At 40.7% G+C, this 20,889-nt stretch overlaps 1 protein-coding gene across 2 annotated transcripts in view; it reads right to left on the reverse strand.

Moving 5' to 3' along the window:
* Positions 1-20,889, reverse strand: part of SLC45A2 (solute carrier family 45 member 2) — a 32,409-nt gene that overhangs the window by 1,656 nt on the left and 9,864 nt on the right. The window contains exons 3-6 of one of the 2 annotated variants that reach the window (XM_055325032.1): positions 9,805-10,130; positions 6,063-6,206; positions 5,247-5,370; positions 878-1,035 (exon numbers count right to left, since the gene is read on the reverse strand). In XM_055325032.1, coding sequence (XP_055181007.1) covers positions 878-1,035; positions 5,247-5,370; positions 6,063-6,206; positions 9,805-10,130 — 752 coding nt within the window. Of the gene's footprint in view, positions 1-877; positions 1,090-5,246; positions 5,371-6,062; positions 6,207-9,804; positions 10,131-20,889 lie in introns of both variants that reach the window. The other variant, XM_055325031.1, reaches the window with a different exon arrangement.

A 20,889-nucleotide genomic window follows, 5' to 3' on the forward strand; every position in this document is an offset into this window, starting at 1 on the left:
TATCTCTAACAGCAAAACCCTTGCACACACGGAAACATTAGTGACAGCGTTCATCAGGGGCGAGAACAGCCACAGACTCTTGTTTGGAAGCTTTTAACTCCTCTGCAACTCCACCCTGTGGCACTGGCCAGGTCAAATGATAGAGAAGCGGGCCAGCACTGCAACCACAGACATGTGTTCAGTGTCTTTCAGCTTCACACTATGGCAGAGTGAGCTTAAAGTTATCTCTTTAGCATTTTTATCTCTACGCCAAGTAAGGAAATGTTATACCTATTTTCATAGAGAAAAAGTTACATCTTTTGAAAAGAAGAGCTGCTGATCTTGGAGCAGAAATACCCAACCTACCGTTCTTTGGGGGCAGTTTGGTGCCTTGCCCTCCTGACTAATCTCCAAGACAGAGATGGGGGCAGGCCTCCCTGGAGGCAGCTGGTAGGTGACCACCTGCAACCTCAGCTTTCCTCCCTGCCCACAGAGTCTGACTTGCTAAAGCCTGGCCTCCAAGGGAAATGTGGGTTAGGAATCTCCTACCCTTAACCAATAATTCCCAGAAATTCCACCTTTGCAGCCACTGGGGGTGGGGGCCCCAGGAAAGCTGCAGGTGAACTGGACATTGGGACAGTTGTCAGAATCCCCAGGCTCCCCTTTCTTTTCTTGCTGTGTGACTTGGGCTGCTTTCTCAGCATTCCTGAGCCCCCTTCCCCCCCCCCCCATCAGATAACAGGGTAACAGTATCTCTCTACTGCCCTCCAGGTGCACAGAGCTGCAGAGGAAAGAGGACAGTGAAGCTGCTGCTTCAAGATCCTTATTTTCTAGCTCTGCCCTGCATTTTCTTACCCCATCCCCCCCTCTGCCTTTGGGGTGAGGTTCAATGACACACCTTCTCCTGCTCCTCGCGGTGGTACTTGGCAATGAGGTTAAAGGGCACAGTGTACAGAGTGCTGGACATCACACCAAACATGGTACACAGAGCCAGGGTGGAGTAGACATTCGGGAAGAGCCCAATAAATCCTGTTCCCAGGCCAAAGAGCAAATACCCTGTGAAGTAAAGACCCTTTAATCCGATGTAGGATACCAAAGGTTTCTGAAAGTCTGTGGGGAGAAGAAAGAAAGAAATTACAGCTGGCGGTGCCTCATAACACTAGGTAATTTCAGACAATCTTTCTTTTTGAAGATTCACTTTTTTTTTTTAGGAGCCTTCCTTTGATACTGAGTCAGGAACAAAAGAACCTCCTTATCTGTGCTTAAAAACAGCTGGCTTTTGGAATCAGTCTTAAATCCTGTGCATACAGAGGGCTGGAAACTGCCTTGCGAGGTTTCTTTTTCCACAAGGAAGGACCAGGCACTGTTCGGCAGGCAGTTGAATAGCAACAGAATGCAAAGGTGGGAAAAGCCCACATTGGCTATGGGATTGTGGGGATGCAAGACAGGGAAGAAAAGTAGGTCCTTTTGATTCACAGAGTCTAATCTAACAGGACACAACAATCCAGGCCTATCTTGGCCCCGTGGCCCAAAGTCAGGCTGGAGGAAACTGAAACAACCAGATTTTAAGAATAATCCAAGTCATTTGGTCCTTTCCCCTCCATCTGAACATCACCTGCACACCTGAGAAGGAAGTGAAGAATGTCCTTTATCTAAAGACAGGTTCCCTGACTGGCCAACACTTCCCAGGCTGGTGAGGGGCCCTCACTGTACCCAGAACCTCCCTACTGCTGACTCCCTCACCATCTGTCCATTCCCTTATCTTTTCAAAATCTCAGCCTCAACTAAAAAAAAAAAATCTTAAAAAAAAAAAGAAGAGACATTAATAAAACCCTTCTTTGTGATTGTCTCCAGGATCAAATGAGATCCCTAAAAAACTTTGCTCTTTCAAATGAGATCCCTAAAAAACTTTGCTCTTTCTTTTTAAATAGCTGTTTCTAATCTATATGCTTCCTATCTTTCCCCTGACCATTCTACTGGAACACATGAACCCAGGGGATGAATGCTAAGACCTGAAATGTATCTATTCAAGAATGAAATTTCCCCTATCTATACAAAGAACTGTTGGACTCACATCACATAGACCAGAAACCTAATCTGGATTACAACTGAATATATTATGAAACTAAACACTGTCTCAGATCATGCTATGGAAATCAGAGCTCTGAAAATGACAAGTGGGCAACATTGCTTTCTCTATTAAATCCATACCATCCCCCAGGGAGCTGTTGTCAAGGTTAAGAGTGAGAGCAGTATATAGTTAGTTCAGTTTCTGTTTGCTTAATGATTATACGAAAAATGTAATCTAGGTATCTCAGTATTTAAAAGACACCATCAGTAGTCACTGAGGAAATGCTCTCATCCAATTATATAGGCCAGACAAGAAGAAGGTAAAAAAGCATAAAGCGCTATTTGGAAACAGAAGTAACTTCAGAACAAAGACTGAAAGCCAAGCAAAGAATCCCTTATCCATGAAGAGAAATCAATAAGTGTAAAGGCCAAGCTGACTCGCCCTCTACTGGGTCTGATACCCAGTTGTGGCTATGTCCTCACACTGTGCCTCCCATTGGTATTGGAGGGAAATGATGGACTTAAGCACCAGCTATGAATAGTACTGTAGGATATGAAAAATTGGCTACTTTCCAGTATTAAATATTGCCATTTTCATGGATCTGAGTATGTTTGCTATGCAAAAGGAACTTGAAAATATCATACCTCACCCTTCACCCTAGCAGCCAGATTGCCCTGCCAAACTGTATCTGGATAGAAATTCTGGATTCTCATCTGATGTTATGTGATGAGCCCAAAATAGAGGGTGCACTCTGGAATTGAAGGAAATGATTGATTTTGCTCAGGGTGGGTTGGAATGCAGGGGGAAAGAACTTGGAAGGCTTAACAGACAAAGTCACATTGGAGCTGAGTCTAAAAGCATGATTAGCAGTTGTCCAGATGTGGAATTAGAAAGAACATCTGGAGAAGGAGAAACCAAAAGCAGTAGAAAATCCACAGAGCTGAAGAAGCCTGTGTAGTGAGTCATGAGGTGTAGTGAATCTGAACTGGAGTGAGAGGGGTCAAAGTGCGAATCGGACCAAACTGAAAATCATGGAATGCCAGGCTGAGGACTTTGACTTTTTATCTTATGGTCATGGAGAGCCCCTGAAGATCCTTAAGGGCTGGTTGGTATTTTATAAATAGAATTTTAGTTCTAATTCAAGTGAAAGGGATCCCACTGGTTTATACATTAAAATAACTTTGGAAAACGATTCAAATAATAGTTTATTGTACACAGAGCTTTTAACTCAACAGGGCCTAAAAATAACATGCATTTTAATTTTCAAGTGCCATGAAATGGAACTAAGACTAGACTAATGGATGGTCCCTGGTAGGGATTCTTTGAAAAAAATTACTTTTTAATTGACACAAAACTAAAATACTTATTACTTGTGGAAAAAATGGGCTCCTCTTACAAGAATGAAGGTGGTAGTAAATAGTCCCCCATCTCTAGAAAACATAAAGGGATTGAGATGAATAATTAGACCCTTAATCTACCACTCTCAGATTCTATTTTAAGTACTTGACATCTTCCTCTAAGAATGTTCTTAGTTCATGCACTCTAAGGGGGAAAAAGGCGAAATACAAGGTTTAAGCTGCTATTATTTGCTTATCATAAATTTTTAAAAAATAAATTTTATGGCTTCATGATTACTAGGCCATGAATTACTTACATGTTTGTATTAGGTCCCCTTTCCCCAGTTGTGCTATATTTTGAAGAGATTTTTTTTATCTTGCAGCAGGTTTCCTGCTGTGCTATGGCTAGTTGGAGGTCAGACAAGGGGTTAATATATACATTCACTCTCTTCCCCCTAAAAAGCACACTTCAATGACAGAATGAGTGCCCCTGAGAATGGTAACAGGGATTGTCCTCCATCACTTCCCCCTTTACCACCTGGGTCACAACCTTGCTGTCCCCTGGACCTGCCCAAATCTTAGAGCTCTGAGTTGGGGTCCAGCTATCTCCCCACAATCCAGGAGAGCTCCCTTTATTATTAGAAGCCCAATTTCCATTCCAATTCCATTCCAATGGGAGGCCTGCATACATTTTATTGGCTAGATTATTTCACTTAATTCAATGTATACAGAGCTTGGAGATTTCCGTATACATTGCTGGGCACCAAATGATACTAGTGTTATATAGTACATTAGTTTGGGATGTTTGAAACTAGTCACAGGGGTGCCTGGGTGGCTCAGTCTCTTGAGAGACCAACTCTTGATTTCAGCTCAAGTCATGATCTTGGATCCCTGGGATTGAGCCCTGCATCAGGCTCTGCACTCAGTGCAAAATATGCTTATCCCTCTCCCTCTGCTCCTCCCCCCACATGTGCACTCTCTCTCTTAAATAAATAAAATCTTTTTATAAAAACACAATAAATAAAACCAATCACAGAAATTTCTTTGTTTGCAGTGTCTTTAGAACTGAAACTTAGCTAAGCAGGGGTTAATGAACTCCAGTCCCCATGGAAAGCTGGTACCTGAGAAAGAAAGTTGTCATCCTTAATCCTGGAACAGTGCTCCTGTGACATGCCTTCCTCCCTCACTTGAACTAAGGTCATTTTGCACATTAATTCTGTCACCTAGCATATTAACCATCCCTCCTATGTTCTGTCATCTACAGATCTAATAAACATATCTGTGAAATTCCACCAGTGTACTTTCTCCAGTAGAACATAGACCTGATAGTCAGTGCTGGGACTGTAGCCCTTGTGCATCCAATACTTCACTAACTTGTTTACAAGGTTTCCCTTTATTTTCTAGAGAACTTTGATCAAGAACCCATGGATTCCAAGGAAAGGCTAATCAATGAGGAAAATAACATAGAATTCAGTATGGAAAAGGTTACTTCCTGTGGTCCTAAGGGAATAGTTTTTCCTGATTTCCATAATTTATCAAGAATATGATGTTTTACTTATTTAATTTATTTATTTGAAAGAGAGAAAGAGAGCATGAGTGGGAGGGTCAGAGAAAGAGGGAGAGAAAATCCCAAGCAAATTCCAAGCTAAGGGAGGAACCCAATACGGGACTTTATCTCTTAACCCTGAGATCAGGACATGAGCTGAAACCAAGAGTTAGATGTTTAACCAACTGTGACACCTAGGCACCTCAAGAATCTGGTATTTTAAAGAGCAAAAGAATACATATAAATGCATAAAATTCAATATTCTGCTAGACCAGAGCCTTCTAGAAGACACCTTGAGGAGGAAGAGACTTACAAGAATAAAGTGAGGAAAACACGGAATTGATGCACAAGCCCCAACATCCAACCTCGACCCCTCTTTCGTAGATGAGAAACTCTGTGGAGTTGTGTGCACTGTAGGGATCCCCGTGGTATACAATCTGAAAGAGATTTGTGGCTGTTGAGATACAAATGCAGTGTGGTAGGGACCCCCTTTCATGTACTCTGCTTCTCCATCCTGAGGAGTGACATGTCCCTGCCCAGGGGGCCCTTCCCAGGACACAGAGTTCATTCTCCCATGACCACATCACCCCTTTCATCCTTCTACACTTCTACTCAAGGACCTTCAAGAAGTCCTAATGTCATCAAGTCTAAACAGTATCTCCCTGGATCATTAACACCCTTCCTTCCACCTAATATCTGGCCCCCACCTGACTAAGCAACCCTGATACCCTTCTTCTGGTATAACCAACAGGCTTCTTCTGACTCATTTCCACAATGCCATTCCTATTCCTGCTTGGAATGTTTTCTCCCTCTTCTCTCTCTGTCCAACTCCTATTCACCTTTCAATGCCAGGACTATACTATACCTCCTTTATTTAGCCTGCCACGACTACTGCAGCTCACATTGATTCTTTCCTGTTTGTTGTATTTGATAAGTCCTGGTCCCATAGAGATTTCTAGGGTGTAGTAACTTGTCTCCAGTTCCTGTCTGTAAGACAGCTCCTTAAAGGTACTCTTCCTTACATTCTTACTGTGCCCATCCTTGGGGTGAGCCCAGAAGAAACTCAACAGGTGCTGTGTGAAGGACTGATATGCAAGTCAATGAGTTTGTGCACAGACATGTTTATTACCTGGCCCATGAAATCTGTGAAGAAGAGCATGTTAGACAGGAAAGCAGTCCATCCAATGAAGTGGCTGATGCAAAGGCAGAGGTAATGGGAAGGCATATTCATCAGCACCCTCAGCAGTGATGTCATGGTCATTGTCTTACTAATCTGGAACAAAACAGGAAACAGGTGTGACCTTCAGTGCAGACATGCAGCCAGCTGTGTGAGCCAGAGCACACAGCCATGTCACATACGTGTCAGTCAATTACCCCACAGCATCACACTTTCTGGGCATGTCACCAAGGTTTCCACGGAGGGGTCTTATAGGAAGTGCTCTGTCAAGTATGAGGGCCCTGAATAAGGTTTTGGAGACCTAAGGGTAAAAGGTCTGGAAATGGGGTTTGCTTTGGGCCAAGATGTAAGAGATATCTAGCATCCTGTCTTTGGATGGCAGAACCACTACATGAGGACAAGGCTCACAGATCTAAGCTAGCCCTTAGATTATTATAATTCTTAGATTTCTTGAATCTGAAAGCATGTTAGGCTAAATTCTAAGATGGCCACATGATCCCTGTCCTCTGATGTTACCCTATAATTATGCTATGCTACATGGCAGAGGGATTTTGCAGATTTAATTAAGGTTACTAATTTCTTGACTTTGAGTTAATCAAAAGGGAGATTATCTGGGTGACCTTAACCAAATCACATGAGCAATTTAAAAAGCAAAGAATTTTCTCCAGGTGGGAGTAGAAGAGGAAATCAGAGTTTCAAAGCACAAGGGTTGCTGGCTTTGAAGGTGGAAGGGATCACGTGAAAGGGATCTTAGAGTAGACTCTAGGAGATGAGAGTGACTTCTTGCCATCAGTCAGTAAGAAAATAAGCAGTTTAGTCCTACAAACACAAGGAACTAGATTCTACTTGAATGAGCCCAAAAGCTGATTCTTCCCCAGTTGAGCCTCCAGATGAGAATGCTCCTCCATCAACATATTGATTTCAGCCTTGTGAGACCCTAAGCGGAGAGCCCAGTTGAGCCCACCCAGAACTCTGATCTACAGGACTATGAGATAATAAATATGGTTTTAAGCTGTGCAAACTGTGGTAATTTGCTAGGTAGCAATAGAAAACTAATACAAAGAGCAAATCAGCTCCCTGGTTTTGGTCAAGTACCTCTTCCTAGTTTATTTCTCTGGATCCTGCCATGAGCCAGCACATGTAAATGAGCCCTTTGTGGGCAGTCCGGCTCAACAAGGTGGGTTAGCCCAGGGCCTGATCCTGGATACGCGGGATCAAGTCCCACATAGGGGTCCCTGCATGGAGCCTGCTTCTCCCTCTGCCTGTGTCTCTGCTTCTCTCTCTCTGTGTGTCTCTCAAAAATAAATAAAATATTTTTTTAAAATGAGCCCTTTGTGGAGTCTGAAGTGAAGACAATATAGAATACACACACACACACACACACACACACAATCAATACACATACCCATATTCTTTAATTTAGACTTAAATTATGTTAAAACCAGCAGCTATACTTTTTTTATATCAGAAGCTTTGAGAAAATCAGAAATTTTGAACTACTGACACAACTGTTTTGAAATACAAAGAATAAAACAGCTTTCAGCATCTTGTTATATAAGAGGAGAAAGAAACCTTGGGAATATTAAGACACTCACTGAGACTATAAACATCAGTCATTGTGGGATAATAGGTCTTGTCAAATCTTTATCTGTTCTTAATCTTGACACAATGAAATTGAGTCTTGGCTAGTTTATTTACAAGGTATTCTCATGGGAGTTTCTATTTTAACTATAACAGCTATTTTATAATTCTTAATTTTATATAATAATGCTTTTTAATTCTTCATTGTGGAAAATATATTTACTTTTTGTACATTTATTAGATAAATTTATTTTTTTAATTTTTCAATTTTGTAGTATTTAACCTACTGGCCATGACTGAACTGATCTTCTCATGCAGTCATTCCCACCCTTATCCATGGCATGTACGTTCCAAGGCCCCCAGTGGATGCCAGAAACTGCACATGGTACTGAACTGTATATAGACTATGTTTTTTCTTGTACATGCATACCAATGATAAGGTTTAATTTATAAATCAGACACAGTAGGAAATTAACAATAACATAATAAAATAGAACAATTATAACAATATACTGTAATAAAAGTTGTGTGAATGTAGTCTCTCTCTCCCAAAATACATGATTATGTTATACTCACTCTTCTTATTCTCGTGATGCCATGAGATGATAAAATGCCTATGTGATGAAATGAAGTGAGGTGGACGACATAGCATTAAGCTACTATTGACCTTTTGACAGTAAATCATCTGCTTCTAGATAGTGGTTGACCATAGGTAACAGAAAGATAGAAAGTGAAACTTCAGATAAATGAGGACGACTGTATTTAAAAAGTATAGACATTCCTCTGGAATTAGGAAAAATAACTTTCTTGCCCATAGAATATGGTAACTGTCAAAATAAATGTTGACTGAAAAATAAATTCAATGCACGATTGTTACTTTTTACTCAACCATAGGAAGAAGCTAAGGGCATAGAACAAAAATCAACAGGAGCCCACAGCTGGGGCAGTTGGTAAAGCATGCAGCACTTGATCTCAGGATTGTAGGTTTGAGCCCCTGTTGGGTTTAGAGATTACTTTAAAAAATAAAAATGAAATCTTTGAACAACAACAGCCTGAATTTCATGCCTCAGACTCAGTGATTTATTCTTATTTTCCTTCTTTTCTTTCCAAAAATGCAAAATTTTTAAAAGTGAATGTGGCCAGAAGTATTCATTCTCATTCCAAATATTAATTTATGCTTCTGCCTTATACATAATTTTCATCCTACTTTCATTGTTAATCTAATTTTCCCTGTCATCCAAAAATAAATATGAGCTTTCAAATTGTGCCTAGTATTTCTGTAAAAGCTGGGAATGTAAATATTCAAAGCCCTTTGGGTATTTTAACTCAGAATGAAAATTCAGCTGGCATCTTATTATGTGACTCATCTGTTCCCTTGGTGAAGCCCTTTCAATGGTTCTGAGCCCTTGGGAGTTGCTCTACTGAACGTATTGTACACTTTTGTCAACTGGAGATTGGGTGGTGGTGCATTTATACATGAAAAAGGCCCAGAGCTGAGAGTGGGGAAGAGAACTTCCTAAGAGTACACTCAAAAGGAGACTACTGAAATGATAAAGTAAGCAATGATGGCATGAAGGAATTGAGGATGAATTTTATGGGATCCAGTTTGAATCCTGAAATAATTCAGGCCTCCTCTTGGCATTAAAAAAAAATTTCCAACTTCCAAACTGTACTGCCACCTCTCTCGTTTTGGAAAATAAGTATATTTGACCTTGGAATATGTATTGTTATAAACTGGTATTATTATGCCCCCTGTTATGGCTGTAAATTCTTGAGCACAGGGAGCAGAGATTAATAATCTGTTTTATGATCCCTCAATACCTAGTAGTGCTTTCCACGTACTTGGTAACCGAAGTAGTTTGTTGAATGAATGACTATAATATGCTCATTTACTTATATAAAGCTTAAAAAGCACCTTTGCATGCCTTATCTTAGTTAAATATCCCAATAGTCCTAGAAAATAGATAGGCTAACCCAAGAGAAGTCGGACTCATAGAGATTGACTGAGCTTGTATGAAAGTTGTTAGAAAAAAAAAAGAATAATAAAAAAAAATAAGAAGGGTAAGAACAAGGATATTTTTCCTGAGTAAAGAAAAAAGAATTTGCATCTTACCTGTTTAGAAGGATTTGGGGTTTTTTCTCCCTGCAATGCCAGCTCTGGGTTTACATAACCGTTCTTAGCTTTCTCAATAGACCCATACTGGTACATTTTGTCTGATGACAATAGAAAATCCTGGGGAGCTTGCTGTGGGGGAATGTCCTTTGTAACATCTCTAAGTGGGGCTTCAGGGATACTGCAGAGATGAATAATAAAACACAAAGTAAGCACTAAAGCGGAGAAGAAGAACATGACCTGGAATTCTGAACCCAATACTCTTCCTATCTCCAGATGGGCCCAGTCGATGGCACCCAAAAGGTAACCCAGGGCGCCTCCAAAACCTGGAAAACAAGAAAGACCTGTATTAGCATATTTAGCAAACCATCTTCTTTCTCATGGTGTCTGGACCCTCCCCTTCAGTGGGAAAACTCCCTGAGGTCAGCAGAGGCGTCTGCTTATGATGGAGAGTTATCACAGCAGGAGGCCAAGACATTCGCAATCACAAAACAGGGACTCAAGCTTGGCTCTGGAATGTACTTGCTGTGCCCTTGGACTTCACTCATCATACGGAAGGTAGCAGAAGAGTAACCTACAAGTAGGGTCATGATTAGAAAATGGACTAGTGCCAGACACAAATATTGCCACCATCAGAAGTCCTATGGCCTTTCTAAATTGCACTCTCTAAACTGCTGCAGAACTATAATTCCTGCCCTTGCAAAGCTCCAGAAAAAAACTGGGGCTGGATTGCAGTAAAATTATTTGTATTGGCATTTATCTGTTAATAGGCTTCCTTTGCAAAGATCAAAGAGCTTTGGACTCTGTCTTCTTTCCTGTTAGAAGCTAAAGGAACTTGTTCCAATTGATAGTCACAGAACAAATAATAAGTTGGATATGTTGAAATATGGAAGTCTCGCTGATGTTTGCTTCACCTGCTTTTGCTAAAGACGGTGTGATTTGGAGGACATTGAGGAAGGACTTCCCCAAATCAATCCTGCCCTAATGGTCTAATATTTGAAATCCTATTAGTAGTGATTCATCCGTTTTGGATTTTAAAATACAAGTGCCCCTGACCTGGGCAAGACACCAAAGTAGTAAGTGCTCCTCAGATGTTTCTCCTGGTGGCAAGCATCAGTGATTCTGGAAATGCAGGGCACGGGGACACCCAGGGGTGGGAGCATACCCAGGGAAGTAAGGAGATGGATGCCAAACACACCTCCTACCTACATCACAAACTTAAATAGGGCTGATCACTCGTCAGATACCTTTAAATGTCAACTTCCCATCATGTCTTACCAAACACATGTATCTGGCCAGAAATACTTTGTTTTTGTTTTTCTTGTGCGAATGAAGACTCTATTTTATTTCCCAAATAAAGACAATATTCTCACAAACCAGGGAATCAAGGAAGAAAATGAAACTTAAGGAATTTTCTAACTGTAACTCTAAACACCCAGAATAAACCCTGACCCCAGGAACACAAATCTGAATGTCAAATACCATGACTCTTAATTTATCCCGAATGGTGGAAGAATGGGTGATTCTAGTCACTCTTCATTCTCATTAGTTGCAATTTACTATAGAGGATATTTACAGATGACAAACTCCTTAACCAATGAATTTCAAAAGTAAAGCATCATTGTTATGCCCTGAGTGCCAAAGCATTATAAGACAGACTTATGGGAGACTGTGGCAAATGAGTGCAATGAGGTGAAACATACGTCTTGTGCCAACAGGAGTATATGGTCTAGTTACAGGCAATGGGCATGTACATAAACAGATAAATGACACATATGGGACCTGTCCTGGATGGTGGGTCCCAGGCTTTGAGAGGAAGGGAGACCCCTGAGTCAGCCACACTCTGTTATGATACAGAGGGCAGTTCTGGGACTAATGGTGCCTCTGGATCACTATTAGACAATGACTCTCTTTATCTAATCATGGAGATACCAAGGGTGTCAGAGGTCATGTGCTGAACCAAGCAATCAACCAATAAAGATGTACTAAATTTCAAGCACTATTTGGGGTTGTATTATAAATCAAGATTTCCCAATTTCAGCACTACTGACATTTTGGGCTGAAGAATTCTTTGTTGTGAAGGGCTGTTCTGTACATTAGGATGTTTAACAGCATTTCTGGTCTCTCCACACTAGATGCCAGTAACAACTTCACCAGCCTGACAAATAAAAATGTCTTTAGACATTGCCTAATGTCCCATAGGAGGCAAAATGGCCCCCAGTTGAGAATCCCCAACCTTAATTAATCCTATGAAAAGCTTACACATTCCTTTTTTGAAACTATTTATCATTTGTTACCAGATCAATGGTTGTTATATTGTCATTTAATTCTGTCATTTATGCCTCTTTCCTTCACACTTACCATGCCACTAAGCAAAGGAAATGTAGAGCAAGAGACTCCTGCCTATTTAAAAGAATTTATATGTGAAATAAATCCTCTGCTGTGCAACAGAATGGTGGTTTTATTTCATGCATATAAATATGTGGGTATAAATCTAATGACAGACTTATATTCAATATCGACTAGACTGATCGAGTCCTACAATTGGAGGGTTTCCAAGTCTATTTTTATGTCTGCTGGCTTAGTGTACATCAATAAAAATTGTTGAGCACTGTACATATGTAAAGGACTCTCCTAGCTTCAGCACCCCATCCCTTCCTCCCCAGAAGGCAGTTCTAAGTGAGAGAAGCAGGTAAGTAAACAATTACTAAAAAAAAAAAAAAAAACAAAAAACAAACAAACAAAAAACTAATAAATGATGCTGGAACTGTGGGCTGGGTACTCAAAGAGTATAGAAGATTTCTGAAGAGTTTATTTGTTATTGGTGCCTAGTTAATGGTACCAAGAGGATGTTGATTATTAATAATTGTTATAGGATCCCTCTTGATTAGCAATGAAGTTCATAAGCTTTCAATATATCAGTGGATGCAAAGATTTTAGAGATAGAAAGATATTTAAACTCTTCCAGTTGAATTAGATCTGAAAGCCAAGGGCTTACATGGTTAAGTGACAGGGGACAGCATGGAAATTAGGGGTTTGGAATTTGCTTTCAATCCCCACCTGGGTGTTTTCTAGTCATGTGATCTTGGGCATTTCTCTGAGAAATGGGGATGATGATACCTCCTCCTATGAGTTTTGTGAGGGTTAACATGACAATACATGTAAAGCATCAGTCCATATAGTGGTAGAAGCAGGGCCCAAACCGAGTCCCTATAGACTTGCTACAGAAACCCTAATTCAGAAGTGGGAGAAGAGGGACGCCTGGGCGGTTCAGTGGTTGAGTGTCTGCCTTTGGCTCAGGTTGTGATCCCAGGGTCCTGGGATGGAGTCCTGTATCAGGCTCCCCTGAGGGAGCCTCTGCCTCTGCCTGTGGCTTCTCCCTCTGCCTCTAGCTCTGGCTCTCTCTGTGTCTCTCATGAATAAATTAATAAAATCTTAAAAAGAAGAAGAAATGGGAGAAGACAACTACTGCCGGGTTGTCACTCAGGGTGACAATCTGCCTAGAGCTGGCTGAAAGGACTTGGACATTGAGTCCAGTGACTAGAATCCAAGGATCATTCTGGAGGCTGACCTAGGCCTACCACAGACCAAGCAGGGCAAGTGGGAAGTACTGTGGAAGCACCACATATCCCAGACCTGGAAAGAGTAGCAACTGTAAGTGCCTGATTTAAAAAATACCAGTCTAAAGCAGTGCTTCTTAAATGCTCATGTGTGCATGAACATATGGACATCTTATTAAAATGCAGATTGCCCTGGTCTGTTTGGGTTTATATAACAAAAATGCCCTAAACTGGGCAGTTTACAAACCACAAAGATTTACTTCTCACAGTTGTGTTAGCTGGGAAGTTTATAATTGTGGCATCAGCAGATTGTGTGTCTGGTGAGGCATGCTAATTCCACTCATGAGGCCTCATGACCTAATCACCTTCTAAAGGCTCCACCTCTTCATACCATCACATTGGGTATTAGGTTTTAACATGTACATTTAAGTGGACAAACATTGAATCTATACCACAGGTTCTGACTTTAAAGATTCAGGGTATGGCCTGAGAGTCTACATTCTTTTCAAGCTCCCCAGTGACACCAGTGCTGCCAATCCAAACATCATTCTGCATAGCCTGGTAAGACAGCAGTTTGCAATCAAACGTGCTCCACCCTTAACTAAAACTCTAACCTAGGGAATGGGACCCTGTTGTCATAGGATATTTGACCAACAACGCAAAACTGATAAAGCACAATGATGTGCAGTTGTGAAAAATTGAGGTTAATTTGCAGACATTATTAGGGTTCTATGATTTGTATTGTTTTTGTAGCCTAATAGAGAAATTACCCCAAAAATATTACAGAGAAGTTATAGTTTTACTGCCCTGTAGAAAGTTAGTCAAATTTATATCCAACCTTTTACTTTTGCTAATCATATACACACACCCTGTAAGAACTTAGAGAAACTGTTCTTTATGTCTTCCCTGTCAGTTCCCTCATTAATTAGTTGAGCAAAATTTTGACATCTGCTTCAAGTAATTTAGGGAATTTTCAATCCTCTCTTCTCTTTGGGAGGGGGGTAAAAAAAAAAAAAAACAAACAGACAAAACTATTTCATTTGTCCAAAAGCTACTATAGGATGTAGCTAAATGTTACAACAGAACATGCCCTGAGGGAATAGTGGGCCATTAGGGTAATTATTCCATAGGCACCTATTACAACTCTGGATAGAAACACTTAAACTGAATCTATTCACAACCTCAGATATGATAAAGGCCAGCAGAGGGCTGTAGGGATTCACTGAACGCATTCCTGTCTGCTGCTGCTGCTTAAGCTAAGGATTTTATCCTCAAAGATAGTCTCCAAGACAAAGCCAAGTCATCTTAGCGGCAAGAAAGGCCAATACCAACCCCCACATCTAAATCCAAACTGCATTTATCTCTCTGCCAACATCAGCCTCGTTGGGGCCTCTGGAATTAATCACCAGGTTATTGGCCAAACCAGAAGATGGAACATCTACAGGACATCTGCTAATGTCAGATAACTAGGCTTTACAAAAACTTGACAAAGAAGAGCCCACAAATGATCCAGCTGGCTCCATTATGGAGCGAGGCCACGTTGTCACACTCAGACCACAGCCAATCTCAGAACAATGAGTGTCTTGACAGACAGATGTTATATTTCATAAAACTTATGATACAACTTGAACCATGACTCATCGTGGAAGAAATCCAAGCACATAGAAATAGGGTTGTTTTTCTTTAGTTCACAGCTATAACAGGTAAAATGGGTAGCTTGGGGAGTTTCAGGACCAAGGAATCTAAAGGGTCTGTGTATCTACTAGGTGCCTATAATTGCCTCTCTGCTTCAGGTGTGTGGCTTAACAATCCGCATTCTGATGGCAAAATAGCTCAAGTCAAGAGAGCTAAAAGTGTGGTGCCAGCTACTTCACCTCAACAAGAGATCAGACTAAAAAATCCCCCAAATTCCTATGGAGTTCATGAGAGAGTGATTCTAACTCCATTCTATATCCTAAGAAAATAGCAACGAAAGTGTTCAATTAGATATATGGTTCCTACCTTCCCCAACATATACACGCTAACAAACTAAGTACTAGCTACCATGTGTGGGTGTGTGTCCTTGAACCCATTTGTCATTAAAGATTGATGGAGCACCCACTCTCCAAGAATTGTGCTAGGCACTGTGGACACAGGAATGAATAAGACAGGCATGACCTGTCCTCTCAGAGGCTGAGAGTACAAGGAAAATCAATCAAGAAAATATATATACTCTGGTCAAAGACAGAAGACACAAGTAGCTTGACATTCTTCAGGTTTACAAGGCAATTGTTCTCCTAAAAGATGGTTAGATAATATATTTAAAGTGTTCACCACTGTTTTCATCCACCCACCACTACCTGTGGTCCTGTGGTATTTCCATATGTTCTTGTCCCTTTGGGCCCTCCCTTCACATTCAAGCTGAGCCAGGATAACTTATTGCTTTGGAGAAAGGACATGAAAGTAGAAAGCAGTGAGACAAGAATGTGTCTTCTTGCTTCTGAGTTTCAAAAGCCCTTAGGCTTCAGAGGCACAGCAGGAAGATTCAGTAAAAAAATGTGATTTAAGAGCAAGAAATTCATAATGGGTACACATGTGCTGGTGAATCCTAGGGCAGTGGTGGTTCTGCTCCCTGCTCTTAGGGCCTATCTGGTACTGAGGGAGTGGGAGTTGGAGAGCATAACCACCCCCAAATGGCTTGAGGGGGATCCCAGAACAGAAGGGACCAATGCTACATTCTTCTAGGCAGACCCCAGGGAGGCAATAAGACCTCAGGGAAGAAATGGTTTGCAGTGGGTCTAGATAGATGAGCTTATTATGTGTCAGGCTCTGTTCTAAGTGCTTGACATATATTGACTCATCCAATCCTCACAAAAACACTTTGAGGAGGGTATATTAAAGATATTTAATATATATTATTGCTTCATTAGCATTGAGCCCATGGGCAACAGCACTGAAACTCATGCCTGAACAACACTTCACACATGAATTTTCTCCACAAGGCACATCACAATGTTCTTGCCCTTTTGAATTCTAGACAGCACTTTAGCAGTACATTTGGGACCATTTTAAACAGTGAAGTCAGATACACACAAAAAAGAATAAAAATGCAAATAATTTGGCACTAAATACCTCATGAAGAGGACACTTGTTTACAACATGAGAACCCAATGAGAAGTAGGAAGTCACCTTGATCTATCTCACACAGGGAATGAGGCCTTGGGCAGACTCAAATTGCCCCCAATACAGTCTGCACTTGTTTGTAAAAGACTGAAAATGAGCTACCTGTATTGCTTTTGATGTTACACATAAGATTTACTGAGTGAATTTGCAAATACGAGTCCATGAATAATTGAGCAACTGTATTTTATCTCTATCTTAGAGAAGAAGAAAGGAAAGCACGCAGAGTCACAGAGTTCATTCACCTCACCCTGGCATGGTGTGGGAAGCGCAGAATGGCAGGGAGGGAGCCAAGAAGCCCGTGGTTCTGCAGGGCCCTCACAGATGAGAATAAGGGTTACTCAATTGTGACCACTTCAGCTTGAGCATTGAGATGCGGTAGGACAGTGGACGTCTCAGTAAATACCATCTCAAACAGGTGACACTAAAACCCAGGAACCCTCTGCCCCAAACCCTTGCATTCTAAGTACCCAGAACTTAGAGGTAACCTTGGGGAAAGGGATGGGATAACATTCCAAACCGAGACTAAATTTTCACCATCCTGTGGCAATGAGGCTCAACACTGGAGTGATGAAATTTGTGGCTTGGGATCCATGCCCATTTCAGACATAAAGATTTATTCAATACTTTGCATTGTTGAGCATTATTGATGCTATAGGCAAAAAGTTTGCAGTAAAGCAATGTTGAAATCATATTCTTCTCCATCATTAAACAAATAAATGCAGAGAACTGGAGTAGGGTGTTTGCCAGAGGTCAATGCACTGAATTTGCAATTTGCGTTCCTGCCGAAAGTTACTAATATGTGCTAGTACATCTAATGCAATAATGGTTCACATGAAAGTATCCACCTTTATTATCCCATCACTTTTCCAAAAGTCAGTTTCTTTATTTGAGCATATGCATTACTATTGCTCCCCTAGTTCAGATAAGATACCTGAAATTTCTCATTTCCTGACCCAGCACATGAAACCTAACTTTTGTTTCTCTGAGATTCTTGGAGAGGTGTGTTGCTCATGCTTGAACAGAAAAGAAATGGCAGTTTGGAGACAATAATCGTTTTGCTCTAAGTCATCCGTGTTGCCCACAAAGCTGGCATGCCTATGTCCTTGGCTTATACTCTGGCCACATCCTTTCCAAGCTAAGTCACTGATGAAATATGAAAGTTCACCAGGGACGGAAACTTCAAAGGGAACCCAGCTGACACAAGAAACCCACTCATGCAGCAATTGCTCATGAAGGAGAAAGCATTCCGATAATCTCTAACACAAAACATGGCATCTTTTCCACTTGTGCAAAGGGCTTGCTCATAGGAGCCCATGTCTACCTAAACTTCATTTTTTAATATTCTTTTCTTAGTCCTTAAATTATTTCTAATCAGTGTTTGTAGCCTGAGCATTTTTATGTTGCTTTGAGATATTTAAAAAAAAAAAAAAAAAAAAAGAATAGTTAAAAGAGGTCGTGCCCCAACAAGCTACCCATCCTTCTTCCAAAGATGTACGTGGGACAAGTTCCTCTGAGTTACCACAAATAAAACTTTGATGGGTTTTATAAGGCCAGTGGGAATAGAGGAAATGAACTAAATATAGATATTTGGTGTTTGATCCTTTGAAACGAACGATTCCTGGCTCTGGGCATTTGGCAGGATATTAATAACTAACATTGTGTAAAGATTCACAATCCTGTGAGGAAATAAGAGTTCAGAAATACTAAAACCACTCAGCAGTGGGCCAGGATTTGAACCAGGACAACTTTTCCCATCATACCTCATCCCGGCTGCCCGCTGCAAGATAGAGCCAACTGCTAAGGACAGCAAAGTGGTGGGTTCAACTTAGCAGATATATGCTCAGTTAGAAGCATTCTGACACAGGGAAGGAATTTCCTACTAGTGAATGTGGTTTCCACAGGCCTAGATGCACCCAGAGGTGAAGGCATAGGGTAGCACGACAAGGGTGGATCCACTAAATCTACCACATGTGTCAGGGATAGAGAAAGGATAGTTAGTTACCTTTAAATGTAAGAGACAGAAGCAGCCAGGGAACAAAAATGTCCCTTAAGAACCAGAAGAGTCTTTTCTTAAAAAAAAAAAAAAAGTCAGAAAATATGCTGGGAAATATTTTGGCAACAAACCCTTTGACACTTATTTGCAAAGCATTTGGAATTGTTGGGCTTGGACTAAAATGAAATAAATAGCTCTGAAATAAATAAGAAAAGAAGAATTTCAATTTACTCAGATGACTGGATTCCTTGGGTAAACAATTTCTTGCTGCTGCTGAAAATCAAAATGGGCCCTGACACTGAACATTCCTTTATCATAAAATGCTTGATTCAAACAGAATGCTATAGACATCTCTTTGCCAAGTTCATGGAAATTCGGAAGGTCTAGCCTGTATGCAAAGACAGAGCAGTATGGTAATGCATTGCTTATTATTTTTCACTCGGTTTTCCAATGTGGGCTTCCATTCAGAACAAGGACGGTATGGTGGGGTCACACATCTATGTTTAACTGGAAAGAATTCAACTATTCACACTTTGAAAAGAAGGGGAGAGAGAGATTAACATTTTATAAATGTTAATAATAATGTTAATAAATGTCTTCTATCCCATTCATTGAGCCCATGTCCAGCAGTAAATGTTAAGGAGGATATGTTGCTGCCGATATATGGATCCATCACTATGCAGGTCCGTGCACACTAATCAAGGCATACTATATTTTAACTGTGATCTGAGAGATATTTATGAATAATGTAGACTCTCTATGATCATCACTTGGGCAGGGACTTTAGAATCTAAGCTTTAAATAAGGTGAGACTTCACTGTACTATTTTAGAAGAGGATGATGTTTTCTTTTTTACTAATTGGAAAAAGATTTTGCTTTGAGCCATCCACACACACTCAGGGGTCCTCCTATAACCAGAGACAGTTGGCTGGGATTGAGGGCTCAGTGCTGATCGTGAGACGAAACAAGGTATTCAAATGAACGTATTCATCTGATGGATGCAATTTGCCAACTTGGTGTAAAGCTGCATGAAATATAAGCAGGGTTATGAAACCAAGAGTCTCCTTTTACACAACTAACATTTCTAAGTACCTGCTACCAAGAAGGCAATGGGTTAGAAGCCATGGGGAGGTAAACCCTCATATTTTTACAAATTGTGTAGTTTATAAAATCTTGTAAAAAGAAAATAAATACATACTGAATTAGAATACAGGGGAGCCTATGAATAGTATTATAATAAATGTGATCAGATAACAATGTGAACTGCAGTATAATTTTAAAATACAATTACCTCTTGATTATTCATCAATAGATTGGGCTTTGTAAATTCTTTCTTGTCTTGGCCTTTAATTGTTCTCATTAGGCTAGTACTCGATTGTGTTTGCATTCTATGTGATAACTACCAACTTTGGCCTATTCCATAATAATTACCCCTTCCTCCTAGCTAACAGAATTAAAATTCAATTTAAGGATTTACCTCTCTCACCCTCCTCTAAACCCTCACTTTTCCAACCCCCTGGGCCTCTGGGTGTTCATGCCACCTAATTCTGCCCAATGAGACACAAGCAGAAGTCTTGTGGGAGTTTTGCTTTCTCCTTTAAAAGAGACAAATGCTGAAGCCCCAGTGTGACGACACATTTGGAGAAAAGGCCTTTAGGAGGTAATTAAGGTTAAATGAGGTCATGAGGGTGGGGCTCTAAACCATAGCACTGGTGTCTTTCTCTTTCTTTCTTTCTTTCTTTCTTTCTTTCTTTCTTTCTTTCTTTCTTCCAAGATTTTATTTATTTATTTATTTATTTATTTATTTATTTATTTATTTATTTATTTATTTATTTGAAAGAGAGAAAGAGCACACAAGCAGGGGTGAATGGGTAGGGGCAGAGGGAGATAGAGAGGCAGACTCCCTGTGGAGCAGGGCACCTGATGCGGGGCTCAATCCCAGGACCCCAGGATCATGACCTGAGCCAAAGGCAGACACTTAACCGACTGAGCCACCCAGGCACCCCAGGACTGGTATTTAAAATTGGATAAGACTCACTAGGAACGTGTGCACAAAGGAAAGGCCCTGTGAGGTCAGAGTGAGGAGATGGCCAGGTAAAGACCAAGAAGTAAGGTCTCACCAACCAACCCTGTAGTCATCGTGATCTTGGACTTCCAGCCTTCAAAAGTGTGAGAACATAATTTCTGTGGTTTCAGCACCCAGTCTGTGGTATTGTGCTTTGGTAGCCCAAGCAGATGACACCAGCCCCAGGGCAATGAAGTTCAGGATATGGACGAGATGAACTGTAGCCTCCACCATCTCTTCCTGCTGGAGTTACACAATGTGTCTATACCTCTATCTTCATCCACTTAATAAACTTTTCTTTTGAT

The sequence above is a fragment of the Nyctereutes procyonoides genome, unplaced genomic scaffold (assembly GCF_905146905.1).
Source record: "Nyctereutes procyonoides isolate TBG_1078 unplaced genomic scaffold, NYPRO_anot_genome, whole genome shotgun sequence".
NCBI lineage: Eukaryota > Metazoa > Chordata > Mammalia > Carnivora > Canidae > Nyctereutes > Nyctereutes procyonoides.